At 37.8% G+C, this 25,533-nt stretch overlaps 1 protein-coding gene across 2 annotated transcripts in view; it reads left to right on the plus strand.

Annotated features, from left to right (window-relative positions):
• The window catches only part of dennd4c (DENN/MADD domain containing 4C), a 107,850-nt gene extending 82,593 nt beyond the window's left edge, over window positions 1-25,257 (plus strand). The window contains exons 18-34 of one of the 2 annotated variants that reach the window (XM_084109881.1): window positions 8,303-8,431; window positions 9,075-9,222; window positions 11,016-11,165; window positions 11,282-11,410; window positions 11,850-11,999; window positions 12,197-13,305; window positions 16,164-16,359; window positions 16,573-16,679; window positions 16,773-16,948; window positions 18,297-18,485; window positions 19,816-19,996; window positions 20,094-20,204; window positions 20,492-20,629; window positions 22,264-22,381; window positions 22,602-22,755; window positions 24,344-24,408; window positions 24,984-25,257. In XM_084109881.1, the coding sequence (XP_083966007.1) occupies window positions 8,303-8,431; window positions 9,075-9,222; window positions 11,016-11,165; window positions 11,282-11,410; window positions 11,850-11,999; window positions 12,197-13,305; window positions 16,164-16,359; window positions 16,573-16,679; window positions 16,773-16,948; window positions 18,297-18,485; window positions 19,816-19,996; window positions 20,094-20,204; window positions 20,492-20,629; window positions 22,264-22,381; window positions 22,602-22,755; window positions 24,344-24,408; window positions 24,984-25,120 (3,387 nt within the window). In that variant the 3' untranslated portion in view covers window positions 25,121-25,257. The remainder of the gene's footprint in view (window positions 1-8,302; window positions 8,432-9,074; window positions 9,223-11,015; window positions 11,166-11,281; window positions 11,411-11,849; window positions 12,000-12,196; window positions 13,306-16,163; window positions 16,360-16,572; window positions 16,680-16,772; window positions 16,949-18,296; window positions 18,486-19,815; window positions 19,997-20,093; window positions 20,205-20,491; window positions 20,630-22,263; window positions 22,382-22,601; window positions 22,756-24,343; window positions 24,409-24,983) is intronic. The other variant, XM_084109882.1, reaches the window with a different exon arrangement.
• The last annotated feature ends 276 nt before the right edge of the window (window positions 25,258-25,533 follow it).

Here is a 25,533-nt window from a genome sequence, read left to right on the forward strand (position 1 = left end):
ACTGTATGGGTTATCATGGAACAACAGTGACAGATACGCTCTGTGTAAGCCCTTTTCTATCGTCCGTCCAGGCAAGAAGGGGTAGAGACTTACACCGGGCGCTGGATGGGGTGCAGCAGCTGTGGCGCTTTGGTAGGGATTCCTATCAGTCGGTCACGACATATGTCGAGAGTGACCAACCGATAAGGGAACGTCTCGGTTACATACATATGGTAACCCTCGTTCCCTGAGAGAGGGAACGGAGACGTACATCCCACCGTCACATCTGCTGCTGCCCGCTGGGGCGGCCAGCTTACCAGGCTTGGCTCCTCAGCAAAAAAGGAGCTCACCTCGCACCTGCTGCTCATTATATACCTGCGCTGCGAGGCTTAACAGCTGATGCAAATGACTGCATGCCAATGTGTATTGGCTCGTTTTAGTTTTACTCAAAGTAGATTGGCCTCTCTAGCTAGATTCCTATCAGTCGGCCACGACGTACGTCTTCGTTCCCTCCCTCAGGGAACGAGGGTTACCATATGTAATCGAGACGTTTTGCCATTTGGCTGTAAAGAATGTTTACCTGTACAGAAGGTTACTAACGTTTACTCTACTGAAGGTTGGCTTTTTGAGAACAGACTGCACACTAGGGTCATCTTTATTCCTTGTGTTGCGAGGACTTTGTGGACTTTAATAAATCTCACATTTGGTTAATTTATTTTGTGTGAATGTAGGCTACTCTATGTTGCAACCTGTCCCCTGTCCACTTAGAGCAGGGCTATTCAATTCAATCATCGCCATCTGGCCCTAAAGGCACCCCAACCTCCCTCTGCCTCTTTTCCTGGTGGTGTGGCTACATTTGGTTAGATATGCGAGTGGCCGTAGTGCAGCGGTACGTCTATACGTCTATATGCACTGTGCGTACCATGAGCGCTCTGACTAACCTGAGAAACGTTTTCAGTCCGAATATTTCAGCGGTTATTATGTGTGTCCTGTATTTCTGTCGACTGAACCAGCAATATCAATCATTTGTGAATGGTGCGAATCTTTTGTTCGATCTTTGGTTCAATTATTTATTTTCCATGGATTGGCCAAATGCGCTTGCATAATGGTCTGAAACTATTCAGATTCGTTCGGACCGCTCTGTCACTGAATCATCTGAAGCTGTTTCTCAGTCAGTAACAACAAATATAGAACAAATAGCACTGTTTTCTTTGAACTGCGCAGCACCGCCCAGTGGATAACGGAACGCAAGCTTAAAGGAGTTGCGTTTACTCCCGGTTCTGGACACTATTATTAAACAGCATTGCGACATCCAGTGAGAAGTTGTTCAATTCGACACACTTCTGTTACAGACCACAAATCACTCGATGATTTAACTAGTTTTAAATCAGATGAAGCAGCCTCAACATTCCCAAAACGACTGATGAGGTAAACAGCAGAAACATTGTGCCATGAAAGTTAGAAGACTTTAAATCCCCTAATCACCAGCTTTACAAACATTTACCATGAATGTACTGTAGTAATTTACTATGGTTTGGGCAGAAATGTGGAATATTTATACTGAATACTATCTTATAGTCATTTATATTGCAGTAGATTAATTAGGTGGGTAGAGGAATATACAATTCATTTTGTGTATAGTTTTTACCTGTGTTTAGGCATTTTGTTATACAGTGGTAGTGAGTGAGTAACCATGCATGGTTTTACCTGTGGTTATCAAGTCTCACTCTCAGAATATTTTAATTTAAGCCTATAATAATTATAAATAAAATAATTCTTACCAATAGCTATGATCTTGTATAATTCATATTTTTGTACATAGCTGTCAATAAGTTATTTATTAAAGACGCATAAATCTGCATACTGTTGGGTACCACATTTCCAAGTAAATACAATACTTTTTTAGGTTTACTTTAGCTTATTTATTGATACTATTATGTTTCAATAAGTAATAAATAATGTTTCAATAAATAAGCTAAACCCACCGGCCCTCCTCAACATTCCGATTTAATAATCTGGCCCTCGAATGAAGCTAATTGAATAGCCCTGACCTAGGGGCATAACATTACTCACTTTTCATGCAATTCACTTCATATAGTATAGCAGTACATAAGTCAAGTCTCAACTCTTGTTTAAGACATTGTTCATATGCAAAAAATAAGATTAATCCAATATGGAATGGTAATGCTTTAAAGTTCTGTTTTCTCCGATTTGAGGTACAGTGGAGAACTTTGGTTATACCAGCTATAATCCTCTAGATAGAAAGGTCATCTTGGACTTAAATTGAAGCTTGTAAACTTGGGAGGTTTTTCATGTACATTTGAGGCAGTGATATATATAATAAAATGCTTGAAAATGATCACTTTTGATGACAATTTGTCAGGCGGACAGACATTTTTTTTGTCTTTTGGGGTATGTTGAGGGTGATATTTGACAGCAAAAAAGCAGCAATCCCCAGAATATTTTTCTGCTAGTTTCCCCTATGTGTCAGGATACACCATGCAAAATTTTAGGGTTATATGGCATTTATGCTGCAGTACCTTAATATTCACAATTACATCATTCCGCCAAAAGCTTTTCCCAAAAAGGGTATTTTTTGGCCCCTGAGACCAAACGGGGCTGAGTTGGGGGTGGTCGTTATCAACTTGTGATGGCCCAAGGTATAAGATAATAGGAAATAATAGTGAAAAAAAGGTAGCAAAAAACATCCTGAGTGGAGGACCTGGCTCCCGGCCTAATACTGATTATTTCTTCACAAGACTTTTGAAAATTGTATCACATAGCCATGAATATTTGCTCCAAAACTATGTGAAAATCATCCTGCGTACTCATTCAGATAAAACAATATATTGATTTAAAATTTGTAAGACATGTTTTGTGTAAGAAAGCTGTATACGAGGAGGCGTGAATCATCATGAATATTGATGTGTTTCACACCTGAGAAAGAAAAAGACCCTCCCATAATGGCCCTATCAGGTGGGGCTGTGAGAACTATAAACAAAGAATGAGTAGAGAATTAAAAAATAATGGCTTTTTGATTTTTGAATTTGATAGATTTTTCTGGTTAAAATTGCGTTTTAAAAATGACTTCTTATAATTAAATATATATATAAAAAAAAAAAAAAAAAAAAAAAAATATATATATATATATATATATATATATATATATATATATGCATGTATGTATATATATATATATATATATATATATATATATATATATATATATATATATATATATATATATATATATATATATAATTATTATTATTATTATTTTTTTTTTTATATATTTTTTTTTATATATATATTTAATTATAAGAAGTCATTTTTAAAACGCAATTTTAACCAGAAAAATCTATCAAATTCAAAAATCAAAAAGCCATTATTTTTTAATTCTCTACTCATTCTTTGTTTATAGTTCTCACAGCCCCACCTGATAGGGCCATTATGGGAGGGTCTTTTTCTTTCTCAGGTGTGAAACACATCAATATTCATGATGATTCACGCCTCCTCGTATACAGCTTTCTTACACAAAACATGTCTTACAAATTTATTACAAATATATATATGTATATGTATGTATATATACATGTACATACACATATATATATATATATATATATATATATATATATATATATATATATATATATATATATATATATATATGTGTATATGTATGTATATATACATGTACATACACATATATGTATATAATATATATGTATGTATGTGTGTGTGTGTGTATATATATATATATATATATATATATATATATATATATATATATATATATATACATATATACATACAGTGAGGAACATAAGTATTTGAACACACTGCTATTTTACAAGTTCTCCCACTTGGAAATCATGGAGGGGTCTGAAATTGTCATCGTAGGTGCATGTCCACTGTTTTGAGACATAATCAAAAAAAAATAATCCAGAAATCACAATATATGATTTTTTTAACTATTTATTTGTATGATACAGCTGCAAATAAGTATTTGAACACCTATCAGCTAGAATTCTGACCCTCAAAGACCTGTTAGTCTGCCTTTAAAATGTCCACCTCCACTCCATTTATTATCCTAAATTAGATGCACCTGTTTGAGGTCGTTAGCTGCATAAAGACACCTGTCCACCCCATACAATCAGTAAGAATCCAACTACTAACATGGCCAAGACCAAAGAGCTGTCCAAAGACACTAGAGACAAAATTGTACACCTCCACAAGGCTGGAAAGGGCTACGGGGAAATTGCCAAGCAGCTTGGTGAAAAAAGGTCCACTGTTGGAGCAATCATTAGAAAATGGAAGAAGCTAAACATGACTGTCAATCTCCCTCGGACTGGGGCTCCATGTAAGATCTCACCTCGTGGGGTCTCAATGATCCTAAGAAAGGTGAGAAATCAGCCCAGAACTACACGGGAGGAGCTGGTCAATGACCTGAAAAGAGCTGGGACCACCGTTTCCAAGGTTACTGTTGGTAATACACTAAGACGTCATGGTTTGAAATCATGCATGGCACGGAAGGTTCCCCTGCTTAAACCAGCACATGTCAAGGCCCGTCTTAAGTTTGCCAATGACCATTTGGATGATCCAGAGGAGTCATGGGAGAAAGTCATGTGGTCAGATGAGACCAAAATAGAACTTTTTGGTCATAATTCCACTAAACGTGTTTGGAGGAAGAAGAATGATGAGTACCATCCCAAGAACACCATCCATACTGTGAAGCATGGGGGTGGTAGCATCATGCTTTGGGGGTGTTTTTCTGCACATGGGACAGGGCGACTGCACTGTATTAAGGAGAGGATGACTGGGGCCATGTATTGCGAGATTTTGGGGAACAACCTCCTTCCCTCAGTTAGAGCATTGAAGATGGGTCGAGGCCAGGGTGGGAATTATGTAATTTTAGGGGCAAGGCCATTTGGCCTCCACCTTTTTTTTTTTTTTAGGGGCACCAAGGCCATATGACAGGGCATAAAGGCCATTGAGTACAATTCGATGGTTTTCCCATTCAGATTGATACCATAACATCCTAATTTGGAATAAGACATGGATTATGACTTTTTTTAATAAAAAAAAAAAAAATTTAATGAGAGAGAGAGAGAGCGCCATTACATCCAGAAGGTATACACCCTCACACAACAATAGAAACAACATAAATGCCAATAAAAGCATTCAGAAACACCACAAATGCCAATAAAAGCATTCAGAAACAACACAAATGCCAATAAAAGCATTCAGAAACAACACAAATGCCAATAAAAGCATTCAAAATATTTATACAGTCCTCTATATCATGTGAGTGTGAGAGAGAGAACCATTTCATCCAGAAGGTATACACCCTCACAATCATTATCGCTCAGCGCTCAACGCAGTTTGCTTCGCGCTCCACTCAAATCGCCCCCCGCTCGCTCCAAAAAAGGAAAAAAATCTACATGTATATCACTTTTAGCGGTCCCCAAGCTTTTTTGCGCCACAGATCGGTTTAATATCAGACAATATTTTCACGGACCGGCCTTCAAGGTGTGGCGGATAAATACAACAAAATAAAATGATACGAACGGCATAAAAACTGGGGTATTTTTTTTAGCCTATAATAATAAACGTGAATCCAATGTGTAGGCCTACTAGCAACTTTATTAGCAGCATCCTCTAACATCGCGCCTAAAAACAACTGAGAAAGTCTGAACACAAACAAAATGCCCCCAAAAGAAAAAAATCTCTATGTTTTCGGTGCTGGTGCGATGTAAGGGTGGCACTGCTGCCAATAAAGCACCTTAAAGCTGTCACAACGAACCGGCAAAATTAATGATTATGAATATGTAAAATATAGCAGGAGACATTTTAATTGTTTACTAATAAACCAGTTTTTTTTTTTTTTTTTTTTTATGTCTGTGTCGGCTGGAAAGATGCTGACTCGCGATCTTCGCAGTAGTGAACGCGCCAGAGAGAAATGGACATTTCATACGGATTACATAAGAGAGCAGTCTGTTTTCTTTCGTTTTGAATTGTTCTGTTTAAAAGTAGACATTTCAAGCTTTATATATATGTCTCAGGTCTGTGAGGCAAGTAGGCTATACGCTGAGTTTCGGTTCATTTATGAGACAAGCTCCAGTTTCGCCGGCGCCTTCGTGTCGTGATTATCTATTTTCTAATATATTCACTTCTAGTTTATTAAATCCAGACAATTGGTTGATGAAACATTGATTAAAATTAAGATACAATTAATACAAAACGAAATTAAATTTAAAGACAGGCTTTGTGCTTTCTGCTTGAGGTCTCTGTGAAAGTTTTATAAAGCAGTCTTTTAGTGCCGCTTTCAGAGCGCTCACGTCCGTAACGGAGAACTGTCCAGTCTGTAACATTGTTTTTTTTTTTGTTTTTTTTTTAAATACATTTCTAAATAAATGCGACTTATAGTCCAGTGCGACTTAGTCTAGGCATACGTGTTTTTTTCTTCTTCATGGCGCATTTTTTGACTGTTGCGATTTATACTCCGGAGCGACTTATTAATAGTAGGCTACACCTGTATGACTTCTCATTTTCCTTTTTGAAGTACTTTTTGAACTCCATTATTGAGCTGAGTTTTGACTGAAAATAGTCTACTGTTGATGACTGTGCAAGACAGATGGATTCAGGGTCAGGCTTGACTGAGCATGCTTCAGACTCGTGGTGTGAGCGGAGCGAAACTGGAGCGGGAAATAGGGCGACGCTCCGTCCTTTTGAAATTGCCGCTCTGCGCTCTGTCCAAGATCCGCCCGCTCGCGCTCCCCGCTCGCTCCCGCTCCACTCCGCTCACATGCTCTGCTTTATACATGGAACTTGGACAGGGCCAGGGCACACAGGCCACTGTGGCCGTACGATGATGTTTTTTTCACGGGGCATGAAGGCCAAAGTGTAGGGCAACGGCGGCCATTGCCGCGTGGCCGCGGTATAATTCCCACCCTGGTCGAGGCTGGGTCTTCCAACATGACAATGACCCGAAGCACACAGCCAGGATAACCAAGGAGTGGCTCTGTAAGAAGCATATCAAGGTTCTGGCGTGGCCTAGCCAGTCTCCAGACCTAAACCCAATAGAGAATCTTTGGAGGGAGCTCAAACTCCGTGTTTCTCAGCGACAGCCCAGAAACCTGACTGATCTAGAGAAGATCTGTGTGGAGGAGTGGGCCAAAATCCCTCCTGCAGTGTGTGCAAACCTGGTGAAAAACTACAGGAAATGTTTGACCTCTGTAATTGCAAACAAAGGCTACTGTACCAAATATTAACATTGATTTTCTCAGGTGTTCAAATACTTATTTGCAGCTGTATCATACAAATAAATAGTTAAAAAATCATACATTGTGATTTCTGGATTATTATTTTTTTTAGATTATGTCTCTCACAGTGGACATGCACCTACGATGACAATTTCATACCCCTCCATGATTTCTAAGTGGGAGAACTGCAAAATAGCAGGGTGTTCAAATACTTATTTTCCTCACTGTATATACACACACACACACACACACACACACACACACACCAGGTTTGTATACCAGGTTTGTTGTGCCTTGTAGGCATATAAGTGTAGGGCTGCATAAAATAATAACAATAGCCTATATTCGTATAGCCTATAATTTCCATTCGTTATGACGTTATGAAATTAAATTGTAAAAATTTCAGTAAAAACATGAAGCCTAATGTTTGGCGCATTTTGCTTTTCAAACGCACAGCGAGAGTGACTCAAACTCACAGGGCGTGCAGAGAACATGTTTCAACATGTTTCTGTCTATATAACATATATATAAAAAATATATATATAAAATATATAATAAATAAAAAAATTATATATATATTTGTGTTATATTTGGAACCAGTGTAACTAGTAGCTACAATGTAAAGTTCATGCAACAATAACATGCTTACTATTATGAGTGGACATGTCTTACCTTAAAAATCTTTCTCACAATCAAATCGTGTTCTTCTAATTCTTCCGAGGTAAATCCAAGGTAAACAGCACAGCACAAACACAGTCTTCCAAACTCAATGAAAAGCAGAGGAATACTGAAGTCTCTGATTCTTTGTTTAGAGGTGAGGAGGGCGTTTACAGATCTGCGTTTCTCCACGCAGGGATTTTTAATGACCACAGAGAGTCAGGACCTCGGTTTAATGTCTTATCCGAAGGATGGCTACCAGTGGGCAACCAGTATTGGGCTACAGAGTGATATGGCTGCTGGCTTGATAACATTTAAATTGACTCATGTATTTCTAAAAAGAATGACTTGTGTCTGTAGACCTTGGTATGACCCTACAGCAAAAACGGTATGTTTAACAGGTGTGTTACCGTGTGGTGATGCAGTTGTGTGGTCTGTGGGGGATGCCCGTCATGGCTGTGCGTGTCTTAATGGAGATGAAAAAGGCTGGAGTTGAACCCAATGCCATTACTTATGGATACTACAACAAGGTGAGGAACGCTCACTTACTTAACATGCACTATAGCACTACACCACAGAGCACAGTGAAGACCACTCTGCCCTTACATACTGAAACTGCAAAGCTGCATGGTATTATTTTTTAATAGTGTCTTTCTGTTACACATAACTAGCTTTTTTTAGCTAGCAAAATTATGAGTTTACAACAACAACAAAAAACGGTTGATTTGTAGATGTCAAACATTTGTCATTTTTATTTTTATTTTTTCTCTAGGCTCAGATGCCTCAGTAATGTGAGAGATTGTTTTACATGTGATTGAAAGTCAGAATTACTGGTGCCTCTGAGCCTGAAGGCATATAAATGCAAAACTCAAGATTTGTTAAAATATACATTAATTGAACAATCTGAAAAGGTGCATTTCAAACAATTTTACAAATGTTCATTTGCCAGATGGGATTATTCCACTCGAGAGTTTATAAATTAGAATATTTTAGATATCACACAAAAGAAAATGCCTTTTAATCTTCCATCTAACATCTTGAATATTTTGCATCATGAAATGATCTGGTCCTGTTGCTCCAGTGAAGGGGAGCATTACTAATGTCAATGTGTTACCATGTTGAAACAATTTGTCATGGTTACTCCTGACCTGTCAATTGCTGCGTTTTGTCCAGGCTGTCCTGGAAAGTCATTGGCCAAGCCGTAACCGTAGCGGACTCTTCATGTGGACCAAAATGCGGAACCTGGTGCGAGGAGTGGTGCAGTTTAAACATGCATTGCGTGGGACAGCTCTTCATAGAGGTCCTTCTCTGATATCCACAGGTTCGAGTTCCTTCCTTCCTATGCTTAATGTTTATACATTGTGGCCCTAGAGTTGGGTAGTTAGAAACAGGTTTATGTTGTGGGTGGGGTTCCCTGCCCCTCCCTATACCTCTACTTTTAATATCCCCCTTCTGGTCTTTTTAATTTTTCATTCAACCCCAGAGGGTATACGTTTTAGCCCCACTTCAGACGGAATGCATTTCCATTTACCGATAATAGATGATGATGTAAGTAGTTTTCCTTCTATTAAAATATGTTACAGGTTATTGCGAGTAGAATGGTAAGTAACTAGATTAATATTGTATTATAATTTTAAGTCAAATGTTCATAAATGCCAGGTTAACACTTTTACTAGCAACTGCCATCCTCGACATCAGACAAGATTATCTCTAGTCATCACCCATACATGATGAAAAATGTTGAAAATGTCATGTAGGAAAATAGTTTGTCTACATTGAAGATTCAGGCTAAATCCACTGAACTGCCATGCATTTTACATTTAATTACCACAGACCAGAAGCCATTTTGACAGACTTGTACACATTAGAATCTCTTGCAGGCTGTTAAATTTTAAATTAAAGTCAAGTCACATTTATTTATATAGCGCTTTTTACAATACAGATTGTTTCAAAGCAGCTTTACAGAGATAACAGGAAAATAATGCAACAAAGTTTGTTTCAGAAGAAAATAGCATCACAGACCAACTTAAGTAAGTTCAGTGATGTTTCATTTTTGTTGTAAACAAGTTATTAATTTAGTTAATTTATATATATGGCCGCTCTGGAGAAAACCGTAATGTCATCGTCTAGCTCAGTTCAGTTCTCATATAATGGTGTCAGTGCAGGCAGATCAATATTATTGTTGAGTATTAAATTAAATTAACTGTCCCCAACTAAGCAAGCCAAAAGCCAATGACAACAAAGGTGAAAAAGGCGACAGTGGCAAGGAACCAAAACTCCATCAGGTGGCAGAATGGAGAAAAAAAACTTGGGAGAAACCAGGCTTAGTCGGGGGGCCAGTTCTCCTCTGGCCAACAAACGAACAGTGTATGATTATGATTCAGGCAGCATTACAGGTCAGAAGTCAGATTGGATTGGAACAATCAGAATATTATCCAGTTCCATCTGGTTGAAGATCGGAGTCATCATGGGTATGGAGACGAGTTTGTTGAGGATCAGTGCCGATGGCTGTCGTGTCGATGAGGCCTTCACAGGGGAGAGTCTAGTTGCAACAATCTCTGCTGACACTTCAGGGATGCGTTGTGGTCGTGTCTAGGTGCAGGTCCTCCATCTGGTCTGGATACGGCCCGGATCCAGTTGACTACATCATGCGTTGTGGTCATGTCTAGGCGCAGCAGGTCCACCATCTGATCTGGATATGGCCTGGATCCGGCTGATTACAGTAAACCTCGGAATAAACAGAAACATTTGCGTAGATTTCATTCTCCTTATGATGTAACGAGTACATAGGGTGTTATAGGAAGTGTTCCCGGTTCTGGCTGACCTAATTTATGTAGCCTAATAATCATTTAACTGATTTGAATAATAGGAATGTATAATTTTCTATGTGTATGCCAGGTTAAAGAGATGTGTTTTAGTCTAGATTTAAACTGACAGAGACAAATAAGAAATACAAGAAGCATTTTAAATGTAGAATTAATTTTATTGAGTGAAGTTTGATTGTCAATATTAAACATCATTAAAAAAACAAAACAAAGTTACTCATATTTAGTTTGATCTTCTGTTCTTATCATTATGAAATGACTGTGTGAAATTGTGTGTATTTTCATACAGAGCTTTCAGCAGGTACAGCAGCAGGTGCTGATGGAGACAGACTGAGTCATGGCAGTGTAGACAGCTCAAATGAACCTATTGTAGAGGAACACATACTCTTCTCCCACGGCCTTTTAGTTGAGGGTGCTATTAACAGTCAATATAGTACAGGTATTGTTGCCTTGTGTGATTCAAATATAATGTATGTGAAATTAAATATAATTTTATTAACATTTCCATGTTTTGTTTTGTTGACTGAGTATGTTTTGTGTTTATGATTTCATAAGCTGGTCAGTCTGATCAGGGTTATGGATCTAAGGATGAGCTGCCCCAGGACCTTGCAGATGGACCTATAACCTCTGCTCCTCTGTCTACCAGCCACACCAGCAATAGCAAAGCAACCAACTCCCAAATTGGTACTGCACTGGATTGTTGTACTTTATATAGCTAATTAAAAGTTAATTGAAGTTAATGCAACTTTGAAATAATTAAATAATGCAATTGTCCTATACTTAATGCACTTAATATTTAACAAATATTTAACTATAATACCATTGTCATTCATGTTTATACAAATGACACCAATTTGTTTTGTGTGTAATATTTTATTCTTGTTGAGGTTCTAGGATAATTATATCACTGAAATTAATTAAATAATTGAATAAAATAAATGAATTAAATACTGTAGATGTCAAATTGAATGAATGCATTAACAGCATTCAAAATTAACTGTTAATTATCTTTAATCACATGCATTAATGCAGTTCCTTTTACAGCACTAGATTGTCTATTGTAATGTACATTGACATCAGGATAATTTCTCTAAGATAGTTTCCTCCTTTTGTCTCTTAACAGGGGTTGATATTGCTAGTTCTGTGGACAGTGTTGTAGCTGTGACGGAGCCCCCTAGCCCTGCTGAGATGGCACCTTGTGTAGCCAGCATTGTTAAACTGTCCACTGAGATCCCTGTCCACTTTGACAGCACTGCAGGCAGGGGAGAAACTGGTAAGTAACTGGAAATGTATACTGATATGATTAATAATAACTTGGTACAAGTTCTTTGATGCAGCATTTTATTTTACACAAAACTTTTGTTGCCTTGCCAAGTACTGATATTTCTTTCTGGACAAGCAAATTCTAGCGTTTATTGAGTGCTTCCTGAAATTAAGTACCATTGCTTTCATTGTCTTCCATGTCTCCAGCAGGTGTTTGTACAGGTAAGCTCTTCATGCCTCGTAAAAAGAGTGAAGATGTCACCCTGCCTGTGGAGGATGATTCTGGAATCCCAGATTCACAGGTGTCTCAGTCTGGACAGCAGCAGAGGGTGAAAGCCTTCATGGAGCGCAGCTGCAGTTTCAGTGCGGAGAGCAAAGCCGGCATGCTACAAAAGAAGGGCAGTCTGGAGCTCAGCGCTGATCACATGGGCGCGGATGCAAAAATCCTCGCAGCCGTGTTCTCTGGCAGTCTGACCCCTCCTCCTTTTGGAACCATCGCTCCCTTTAAAGAGTTTAAGACGGAGGCTACACTGAGCCCTGCCCTCCAGGAAGAGGAACATGAAGATAAGCCAGAGAAGGAGCACAAAGCATTCAGTACTGCAGAAGAGAAAGTGGAGAAAAGTAGAGAGCTGGAAGATTCAGTTGACGCAGCAACACCCCAGGGTAGTGAAGGACTTGGGCGAACCATTAGCACTGGTTCCTCCTCTTCTAAAGCTGTGGAGAGGGAGGATGTTGAGGTGGGGGCAGATCCTCTGTCTCTCTTTGCCTCAGAAACTGAGGATGTAACCTCCATCCAGAGCCAGGAGTCCACACAGCCCTTTCCACTTTTGGTGTCAAGGAATCTGGCAGATGAGATTGAAATGTACATGAGTGGTAAACCTCTTAGTGGTAGATCTCCCAGCATGGAGTTGCAACAGGGATCAAATCATGAATCAATGAACTGTCCAGACTCTCCTGCAGTTAAGCAGTCTTTAGAAAGAAGATCGAGCCTTCCGATTGGTCCGGTCAAAGTGGCTAGTTCAACTGAAACACCAAAACGTAGCCCTGCCGTCACACGCTCTAAGACATTCGCATTCAAGTCCCCCAAGACCCCAGGCTCTGCAGGTCAAAGGTCATCATCGCTGACCGCTCTTGTAAAGTCATCACAGAGCAGCTCACTGGGATCTGTTATCAATTCCATATCAGGCATCAAGATGGACTCTCTCCTGGTAGGGCCAAAAGTAGATATGCTTAAGTCAGGCATGAAGCAGGCAGCCAACGTGGCCAGTAAGATGTGGGATGCAGTGGCCTCAGCTTACTCCTACTCCGATGATGAGGTGAGAGACCAAAAGAAAACAAGTTGTTAGAAAATCAAAAGAGGTTTTCTTAATCAGAGATCATAGTACAGACGGATCAAAATCCGACCACATTAGACAGAAAAACTTATCTCAGGAGGAAATAGGTGAACAAAGTACCTCTTTTATGCTTTAGTAACATACTGTTTTTTGAATTCTTGATTGTGACTGCTTAACATACATTCCAAAGGTGTTTACTGATGTTATGAATGAAAGCCAGGGATAGATGGAAGGTAAAAAAAAAACAATAAAAAAAAACAAATGCCAATACAACAATCCTACCTTCCTGCTGTTTGTTGAGGGCAGTGGCTTTTAAAGGGCTCATGAATTTTTTTTTTTTTTATGATATTTCTTGAGGTGCACTCATGTTAGTAAAACATTTTCATCAAAACCATTTTATACCCTGATTATACTCTGATTTAAACGCTCCATTTAAAGGGGCATGTCTCCTTTAAGACTTCAACAGAAATGCCCACTGCTATAATTAGGTAACATCTTTGCATATGAAATAAGCATGGTACATGTGTAACTCTTTTGAAAACTTGTACTTTGCTTTTACTATTACAGCTTCCAAGATGAACTAATTGTGAAAAGTGTTCACTAAACCATTATTTTTTAGATCTACTCCCATTGCATAAAAGGTTGCAATGCTGAACTTTGTAGCCTAACACAGTCATGTCTTGCATGTTGAAAGCATGAGTCTTGCTATTGCAACTTGATTTCTGCACTCTCATGAATGCTTTCATCATAACTAACACAATGCAAGCACAATCTAAAAAAGATATCACAGTGTAGACAGCGTAATTGGTTATATCGAGAGTTTTGGTGACAGCTGTGTCTGTGCAGGCAATCTTGTGGTAATGCATTTATCTTTATTATGTAATCTAAAAAACAACCAACCAAGAAGCAGAAGAACAAGTAATTTTTGCAGCTTGGATTCAATAAAAGCTATTTTTGAACTAACAAGTAAGTTTTAAGTTCTGAAACTTAGAGTATGTTTTATAATATGGTGACCCATTAATTTGTGAAAAGATCAGGTGAATATTTGATTTCTCAATTCATGACCCCTTTAAACGTTTTGATGTCAAGCACCCCCCTAAATATGACGATCCTCTTGTGAGGGACCCTCTTCCTAGAATATAAAGGCAGCTATATGTAAAGAATTAATTGACAACAGGCCGTTGAATATTAGAAAAATAATGCACACCTGAGATGGAATGCGATCACAACAAGAAACGGTGTGGTCGTTACGCTTCGGGTGTGCATTATTTTTTTTAACATTTCAATGGCCCAGTCAATTATTCCGTTTATACTGCGATCACCACTCCACAAGACATTGTTCAAATATTTTATTTCGAGACATTTGTCAGATTAATGTCCATTAAATACTTGTGTGTAGGTTTTTTTTTCTTTCTTCTTTTTTTTTTTTTTTTTTACCCGTCTCATCCCAAGCCTCTTTTGCTAATTCCAAAACATAATTTTAGAGACCGTTTTTTAATTACAGACATGTTTTTTTACCTAAATTAAATAATTGTCTTTTATATTGTCATTGTACTAAAAAAATTCATTAAGATACAGTGTATATTTTCTACTCACTATTATAGTATTGAATGAGTAAACCTTTAAAATAATAATAAAAACATTCTATTTTAAAAAAGATTTTATTTGTATTTCTTAGGGCCCTATCATACATCCGAAGCCAGGCGCAAGTGTTTTTTGCTAGTTTCAGTCCGACGCAGTTATCATTTTCACGTCCTGCGCCACGTTGTTTAAATAGAAAATGAATTTGTGCCCATTTGTGCGCCCATGGGCGTACTGGTCTGAAAACGAGGTGTGTTCAGACGCATTGTTGGTGCGTTGCTATTTTGAAGCTACTGAAATAGACTGCACCATTGACCAACAAAAACCTGGTCAAAAGTCAATGGCGCAGTTTTTTTAATTTTTTTATTTATTTAAAGGGCGCATTAGTAATATGAACCTATAGGCGGGGGGACAACACGTGTACACTCTGCTTATTACACACAGGACGTCCTGTGCAGCAGTACACAAAACATAAAGATATGGTGGAATCCGGCTTGTCCCGTAGATGGTCTGCTTACGTGCTTTAACCTTGCACATGAGCAGATCCATTTCCTCTCTGGAGAGGCGTTCAGTCTTTCCGCTTGCAAATTCGCCATGTAAATAGCAAATCCGCCTTGGCGGATTGGGAATCCACGCAACAAATCTGCGCAACTGGCTTTTAAAGGGAATGGGAGATGAGACTCTGATTGGTTTATTGTACGTTACGCCCAAAACACACCCATTACTCATTAAGAATAGGGACAACCCTTTTAGACCATGCGCCGGACACGCCAACCATTTTTCTCGGCATTAAACTAGCAAAAGTGGATTCGGACATGCCCTAAGTCCACTTGTGCCATGCACTTTAGACCATGCGCTTAGATTGTTAAAATAGGACCCTTACAGTAAAAAAAAATAGGGTCGTCAATAGAAAACAATCATAATTAAACATTTAATAAATATAAGTTAACTTTGACATATTTTATTAAAAAAAACTAATAATAATAATAATAATAATAATAATCTAAATATATTTGTTAAAAATCAAAATCTGCAGACGTCCTAGCTATCCTTTTGGCCCCCGATTTGGTTTAGGGGACTAAAATACTAATTCCTCTCATAAACAATATGTGTGGATTTGACGTAGCCATCAGCATCAAAAGTCCCTGTGATTGTGTGTTTAGTACCAAAGGTAAACTCTTAAGCTTTCCAGTGTTTCCTCATTGTAAATGTTAAACATGCGTTTAGTCTGTACTATATTTTGTATGTCTGTGATTCAGGAGGATAACTCCCAGCCCCGAGACAGTTTCCCGGCTAGGCTAGAAGAGCAGTTGCTATCTGCAGAGGGAGCAACAGAGAACACTTTACCCAGAGGCCTGATGCCCAGCCTGGCCTCAAATGGGCTCACGCACAGCAATACCAGCCTGGGCAGCAGCAGTGATAGCAGTGATACTGGCCGTGCAAAGCTGTCAACATGTAAGGCTCATACACAGTACACATATATCATGCTATACTGTATGTCTACTCCAAAAAACATGTATTAGCATGAGGCTTCATAAATAAGATTCATATCATCAATCATTTTATTTCTAATTTAAAGACAACATTATATGATTGCAAGGTTAACATTCTGTACACCCTGTTGTTCTATTTGAAAAGCAATTCTCTCTTTGTATTTGTTCTTCACAGCTTTGACTCCAGGTCGCTCAATGAGAGGTGCAGACTCGGAGAGGTCTGAACATAGTTCCTCTCATCATGCCAGCACCTCCAGCATTTACCAGAATTGTGCTTTAGAGGTGAGAGCAGCACCCTCTGCTGATGCTCAAATACAAGATCACTTCAGAATTAGCAGAAGTAGTACAACTGTACTTCATGTTTCTTTTTGGCAGGTTCTAATGTCCAGCTGCTCTCAGTGTCGGTCTTGTGAGGCTCTGGTGTATGATGAGGAGATCATGGTGGGCTGGACGGCTGACGACTCCAATCTCAACTGCACCTGTCCTTTCTGTCAAATCTCTTTTCTCCCTCTGCTCCATGTTGAGTTCCATGACTTGCGCGCTACAGCAGGGTGAGTTATTAAATATTTAGGTCCGTTTGATGCCTAACTATACAGCGCTAACATTTTACTTGATTTTACTGTGTTCAAATGTGGAAAAATATTTCAAAATTACAAAAAATATATATATTCAAAAAAAAAAATTTTTTATATAAAGAAATATTTTGGCAACATTTTACTTAAAGGTGCTCTAAGCGATGTCACGTGTTTTTTAGGCTGAAACATTTTTTGTCACGTACAGCAAACATCTCCTCACTATCCACTAGCTGCAAGAATGATTTGGGGGTGGGGGTTGGGGGGTTAGTGCGCGTGCACATGAAGGGGGGGTGGGGAGTGGAGGAGAGAGAAGCATGAAGAGGGAAATTAGCTAGAGGAGAGATGTCCTAGACAACGACTAACATTAGAATTATATTCTCTTGAATTTTGATATGGCCGACACATGACCAAAGAGACGACGTTCCGATAAACAAATAGCAAAGAAGAGGGAGAAGGAGTAGGATCGCGTGAAGCATGGAAGGGAGGGTGAGGGGATGGGATGGGATGAGGAGGAGGGAGGGTCGAGCTAGCCTCCGTTTTGTTTGACAATACTTCGAACGTTAACAAGAAGTGACATCACCCAACATCGCTTAAAGCCCCTTTAAAGCCTTTATATATAATGCATTATAAAAGTGTTTTTTTATTCATTAATTATGCCTCGCAATGCACCTTATAATACATTGTATGGTCTCATGTCATGAATAACTGTAACCACAGTTATGATACATAATAATACTTATCTATTCATTGAACACACCTTTAAAAAAGTATAATGCATTAAAACACATGACACCCACCAATTTCAGATGTAACAGGGGAATGCTGCAAATATTATAATGCTAGAATATATTAGAATTTTTAACCTTGTTTACAATTATTTATAAAAAGATATGATGCATTATAACATACATTATGAATACCTTTAATGCATTATACATAGAGGCTTTAAGTAAAGTGTTATCATATTTTTAATATTTTTATTACAGCACACATTATGCATTCACAGCTAGGAAATTCTAAAATATTTTGATATTACAGTAATGGTTTATATTTTTGACATATTTACTCTTTTGCCAAAAACCTGAAACAACATTTTTCAGCTGATAATGTTTAGTAAGCAAAAGGTTAGCTCAACCCTAGTTTACATAATTTTTAGACCATTGTGTCGTCTCACTGCATATGTTCAGTGTTTTGCACCATAAGTACAACAACACATTTTATGGGATCGATTTATGTTTGACAGTTGTGCTTAAAAACATATAAACATTGTGCTATTTTGATTAATATAAAATAATATTAACTGCTGTATGTTTTTGGTTTACAGCTTCTACTTGACGAGCACATCTGGAGACAGTATCCACAGCTCCAGCACGCAACCAGCCACCTCTAGCTCTTCTGAAGTGAAAGTGGGTTGTCCTAGTGAGCCTTCAGACCTCGTGAGCTTCCCAGAATCTCCGGAGGACAGCAAAGGTCCTGTCGAGATGCCTGGTGGTCAAAGTGGAACACCAAAGATGTATGTAAACACAATCCTGAAATGTAACATGGGTCATAACTAATTTTTGTGTTTTTTGGTGCATGAGTATATATTGTAAGCTTGATTTTGAAACCATAGTGCCAATTTAGTTGAATTGAAAATACCTTTGTAAACTACCTTTACATGCACCCAAATAAATCTTAAATACATTTTGATCAGATTGAAAGGGGTGGTGTAGACCTGAAATAATTTGATCAACAATCTGATTAAAAAATACCTTGCACATATGTCCAGTGCCATGATGTGTATGGTTACATATATATTTCTTCATACAAACATGCATATGTTTATTTAAGTCTGACTGGACGTTAACTAAATATTTGCAAAAAAAAAAAAAAAAACTCATCTGACACCTTCGGTGACTTTCTCTAATTCTTAGCATGGCAACTGGGCACTGCGCATGTGCTAAAGTTCTCTTCAGAATACATGTAATGCACATGTAAACAAATATGTGAATCAGATTGCAACGCCGATTGATGAACATGAGTGCATGTAAACATATCTAAATGAGATTTGTGTTGAGTTGACACTCTGATATACGGTAATATGATATATCACGATAATAAACGTGCACGTTATTGTTATCGTGGGCACTTTAAAATACCGTCAATAATTATTTATTATGAATTTTTCCGATTTTAAGAATGTATTTTTAGAATGCTTGTCCATAAACCGGTTAAAATGTCAGAGACGTGCACGCACTGCAACCCCTGATACGCATGTGCAGCATGCAGGAATGAGTGGAGAAGACGTGCTGAATGAAAATTCACATTCACTCTCCAACAGCAGATGGTGCTTATGGAACAGCAGAAATGACCTTACACTGGTAACCCTGTAAAGAAAGTAGCTGCGCTACTTTCTGTTTCTGAACAGTATTTAAATGTTTTAAACAGCCATTCAGGTTTTTGTATTCGCAATGGTGTTTATCACAGCACCAAAAACTTAAAGACTTAATAGGCCATTTATTTTCAAACTTAAACATTTTTATATTTTGATCTGGAGTCTGGACTACAACATGCCTTAGATATTGATTGAAAATGTTATGATTCATTATTATTGTTTGGTTTGGTTCACTTTACAATAAGGCTCAATTTGTTAACATTAGTTGGTTCATTAGTTAACATAAAGATATATTGGAGATATTAATGTGTTGTTTATCCACAACTTAAATATTTTGTTGTTATTTAGAATTTATTTTCCAATGAGTAGGTCAAATGGTAATGTTATTGGCTAACTGATGATGTTTTTTATATTTTTTATATTTTTATAAATTTCTGATCACATTATGATTTATGACTTTGCACTGTAGCTTTGTACCAGAGCCAGTACATTCAGACCCCCTGGGTCTCATAGAGAGACAAGCTGAGAAACGCAACACTTTAACCCGGAGCAACAGTGTGGGAGGCCCACTGCAGAGTCTGGACTTGATTCAAAAACCCAATCATGGCATATCCACCACAAGCCTGCCCAACAGCCTACAAGAGGTGGCGGTGAGTGAGCATCTTCCAGTTTTAATAGTGTTAGTTTTTCAAGAATCATATTTATTGCTTACAGTTGTTTGATTAAATCTGTATTTTGTTGTTCAAGGACACTTTGGGTCAAAAGTGGCCCAACCCAAAACCGGTGTCTGTGCCGTATCTCAGTCCACTGGTCCTGCGCAAAGAGTTGGAGTCGCTGTTAGAGAATGAGGGGGATCAGGTATTCAAGCATGACTTTACAACAACCTTTTGATGGTTCACTAAACATGTCCCCCATGGATGTTACATTCTTAAAATGTTTCCTTTTCCCATTTTAAGTCTGTGTCAAAAAGCCCCAGATCATAGCAAACTTACACTGTTGAACAGAGTAAGTCTCTAGTTGTGTTGTGTGTACCAACAAGACAGAAAGCAAGAAAGCAAGTGTTCAAATAACAGCCTGTTGTCTTTTAATGTGCTTGGCTTTATGTATGTTTTGTCTTTGATTCGTCCATTTCCATTATCTCTCAGGTAATCTATACCCATAAGTTCCTCAGTCAGCACCCCATTATCTTCTGGAACCTGGTGTGGTATTTCCGGCGTTTAGACCTGCCCAGCATTCTGCCTGGACTCATCCTCACCTCTGAACACTGCAACAATGGAGTACAGGTACTTGACCTTTATTCACATTGCCGTTCTCTTACTGACTGCTTCAGAATGGTCTGTGGAATGCTTCACAATTCAGTTTTCAGACCATACAGTGCAAATACAAAAATAAATACTGTGGCCCTGCTTGTTTATATCTATTTATTTACATTCATACATACATTCATTATTACTTTATATTGTTGCATGCCTGATGCACCAAATTATTTTGGAATTTGCCATTCGATAATAAACTGAAACAAATCATGAATCCTTTACTCCTGACTAGTCTTGCAGCATATGACTGGCGAACGACTTCTAGTGTAATGAACAGTTAATGACTGTGCTAAATTTAAAGGGATAGTTCACCCTAAAATAAAAATTAAGTCATAATTTACTCACCCTGGTGTTGTTCTAATGCAGTATGCTGTTCTTTCTTTTTCTGACCAAAAATGAGACATTTAAGACATGGCAGTGAATAGTGGCAAGCATCAAGCTTTAAAAAAGATGCAAAAGTATCACAGCATGGTCAGATGTTACACGTTTCATATATCTCATGTTTTCTGGGGGTATACGATAGGGTTTGTTAAAAAAAAAAAACACAAAATCCTGACCTTGACCATTGGTATTCATGAGGCTCTATTAGCACGGCAGTTCACTCCGACTCACCGAGAAAATGCACACAAGTTGTGAGCATCCCAAAACACACCACTGTTACCCACAAGAGTAGCATAAAAAATATGGTTAAACTGGTATGTTGTCGACCACAAATTTTCCCTCTGCAGTTGGCGATCAGGGTAGCCATCAAAGGGGTCTTGTCCATAGGGTCCCTCCATTGCTAATAGGCTTATAGTCCGCAGCCGGTGTAATGGGATTTTGTTCCTGCGAAAGGGCTGCGAAGAAAGATCAGGAGATGTGTGATCGTCAACATACCAGTTTGTTTAGATTTATTATTATATGGCGAATTCCAAAATCATTTGGGTGTATCATGCATGCAACAATATAAAGTAATAACAAATACGTTAGATACAAGTGAGCGGGGCAGTGGGCAAAATTAGTAGCCAGGCCACTTTTGTTTTGTTTTTTCATTTCGCCCACTCCTTCCGATGGCCATCCCGAGTCTGCCATAAATTTAGCACAGTTATTAACAATAAAAATTATGGCACTTTGTGTGAAAAAGGTCATCCTCTGTGTTAGCCTTTTAAACTACTTCTCATCGTCCACGCAGTTAGTCTAAACAGTTGGTCTACACAAAATGCCACCCCGTGCTAATGGAACAGCCTACTGCGCAAATTGCAAGACAAGGGAAAAAATATCAAATCGGTTAGATTTCGTTTATTCAAATAATAATTTCTTAAGTCACAATTTAGCAAAAGGAAATTTTAAAAAGGACACAAAATGACAATTATCCATTGATGAAGTAACTGAAAAAAAGTAAAATGAACGCTTAGTTTCATTTTTTTATGTTTATATTTGCACTGTATGGGGTAAAAACTGAATTGTGAAGCGTTACACGGACCCAGAGTAAGCCATCATGTCTCTTCATGAAAATATATCTCATTTGTTGAGTCATTTTGTGTATTTCAACCCATAATTGCTTGTTTGATTAACTACATGAACTACATGATAAAGCTACCCTCTCTGTTTTCCTCCTGTAGCTGCCGCAGACATCTCTGTCTCAGGACAGTAAGCAGGTGTATGTGCAGCTGCTGTGGGACAATGTCAACTTACATCAAGATCCCACCGAGCCCCTCTATCAGCTCTGGAGGACCTTCTGTGAGTACAGCAGGGGTGCTTTGAGAAGATTTATTTGTTCAGTATTAGCATTAACACATTAATGTTCATTGACATGTTTTTTTTTTTAGGATCAACTACATTAATGTGCACATCTAAATAAATGTAATAAATATTGTTTTGTTATGTTGAAACCTCATGAATGGATTGTCATTAAGCTACTTCATGTATGGCACTGAATGTGAGTGTCTTTGTTGTGCAGTGCAAAGAAAGGGAACTCTAAGCCCCACTGACCACCAGGAGACTCGAACTCTACTGAACAGCATTGTTCGCAGCATTCAGACGAACGATGTGTACGGCCCCATCAACATGCTCCTTAGGGAGATCAAGAAACACCCAGAAGTTAAACGCCAGAGGTTGGACATGCATGCTATATTTTGTATAAATGACTAAATTTGAAATGAAACTGTTAGATAGGTCATTTACAGACAATCTGCTAGCAATCACATTGTTTACTACATGGCACAAGGCTGACTGACCTCTGTTGCTTCTGCAGCCGGAGTTTACTTGTTTAACATTTCAATAGTCTTATTCAGTGTTTGCTGTGAGCTGGTCCTGCATTGAGTTGATTTCCAGAGGCGTTTTACCTTTATAAGGGCAATTTATGTGACTTCCTTATTAAATGTATCTGCCAATGGGCTAGATTTTTTGGTTGCAAGTAAAACAATGTAAAAAAAGAAATAATACAAAATTCGCAAATTTAGTACTTATATGTATGCTTTTGATGTTTAGAATGAATTCAAATAATATAGTAAATGTCAAGAATGTGAACCTGTGCTTACATAGTACTGTTTACAGTACTAGCACGTATTTTAGGTTATTACACATTAAAACAGGTGTGCATTGTTATTTATATAATTTCATTTATTACCCTTCCCATAAAAAATATATATATATATAAAGGTTATTACTTTGCATAGGAGCATTAAGAGTGGTAGCCTAGTTTTCTAATACATGCATTAGTGTAATTTACGTCAGTATTGTGACCCACATAAAATATTTGTTATTACCTGTACTGCATTAATTGAAAGGCAGTTAATATAAAGCTTTTTAATACAAATTATTTTTCAAAATATACTTGTAATAGTATTTTCGTTCCATGACAACGTGGGTGTCTTGTTCTAGTGTTTAATTCTGAGGAAAACTCTAGCCTACAAACCTCCGAATGACTGGACTAGGAAAGACGCAGCCTCACTAGGATGCAGCCTTCCTTTTGAGAAGCACCCTATGTGTGTTAGAACCCTGCCTTATACTGAGAACTGCACAGGACATGCCAAAAATATATATATTGTGTCTGTCATTGAGCACTTTTTATTAATTCTGGGGCACTTTGTTTAGTTAAATTGTGCGTTGTATTAATTTGTTTCCATTATGTAACTAGGACTACAACAAAGGATCAAAAAGTAAAATGTGGCTACAATTTAACTAAAAGATGGTACGTTCGTATAATTTTACCATGTAAATTAGACATTTTAAGTTTTTCATTGAAGTCTGAGGATAGTTATATTTCTTAATTATTTCAAATTTGCATATAAAGTTCAGTGTTGTATTCCCTGTATGATTTGATGCAATGAAGAATACATAATCTTAACAGGCTAGCAATGTACAGTAAAAAGTAAGCACATTTCAAACATTGCCATCAGTTTGTTGTAACAGTAGTCAAAGAGTGGGAGTCTTACGCATTTCTATGATTATCACTCTTCTGCAACCGCAAAAACAGCAGTAGTTTGCATAGTTGATCTAGTCCACCAAGACCAAATACATTAACATTGTCATATCCAATAACATGCTAAAACTATCCCAAGAGTTTTCACAGCTGAATATGCAGCTTAATAAGAACCCTGTTGTTTGTGATCACCAAGGTCTAACTCATTTGCAATCATTTTGTCATATATAGGTGTATGAGTATCTTGTGTTCTAATGAACTCTTCTCTTCATGTCCAGGAGTATCTATAGGGAAATTTTGTTTCTGTCACTTGTTGCCTTAGGAAAGGAGAACATTGATATTGGTAAGTAAATGCTGTTCTTTAATTTCACATGAAAGTGATTTCATTACAGTCATCAAATTATAGTGTTTATAGGGTGAATCTCTACATCTCCATGTCAAAAGAAAGATAAAAGTTGTATTTACATAAAGAACATGACATATATTTTTAGGACCATTAAGATGCATTGAGATGCAATATTTTGCATTGAAACGGAATGTGTTTTTAAGACATTGCAAATAAATCTCCTTCTCATTAATGTAATGTGAAAAAAAAAAGAGAAATTAATAAATATAATATTTTTTATAAAGTACATTATTTATATCTCATCATTATTAGTTACTGGACTAAATTAAATTTTTGCTTTTTAAAAATCAGGATGATTTCCATTATTGAAAATAAGATTGATTTCTGCATTAGAGTAATGAGAATATTAAGGAAAATTGTGCTTAATTGTCAAAAAGCTATAAAAAAATAAAAAATAAAAAAAAAGTTTTTCAAATCTTCTGGCAAATATAATTTCCTATAGAAGTCATATCCTTGAATTATATGAGATTCACTTCTTAACTATCTTTTTAAACTTTGTTTTTCCCTCACAGAAGCCTTTAATCGTGAATACCGTCTTGCATACAATGAGCTCAGCACAGAACAGCTTAAAGTCCTATCCCCCATTGACAGACCACCTAGCAACGGTGTGCAGTGGTGCCTCAAGTGCTTCGGAGCCCCGTTCATCTGATCTGCTCCTCTTACCCACAGTGACTGTATAAGCCCTAAGTCAGGGACAGGATTGTACAGTAATTTCCTTAATTTGCACCATCCCCTGAAATGGTACTTTTTTATCATCTACCAGAATAAAAACAAATTTGGCTTCTTTGCTCTGAAATTCCTGAGAGTGTCGTGGCACCAGCCATACAGCGGGTAGACACTGCATTTTTACTGTCGATCTTCAGATGTTGAACTGCCTCTTGTGTGTGAGCCCTTTTCAAACCGCAGTGGAAGTAAATGAAAGACTAAGAGTAATCTTAGTAATCTGTAAGATGTCTCTCTACACTGCCTTTGACTTCTCTGCCTTCGCTTCTCTCTTCAGCCGACCTGTGGAAGGATTCTATGGATATGGGGAGAGCATTCTGGAGAGGTGTCAGTGACAAC

The sequence above is a fragment of the Abramis brama genome (assembly GCF_963993115.1).
Source record: "Abramis brama genome assembly, chromosome: 3".
NCBI classification, from domain to species: domain Eukaryota; kingdom Metazoa; phylum Chordata; class Actinopteri; order Cypriniformes; family Leuciscidae; genus Abramis; species Abramis brama.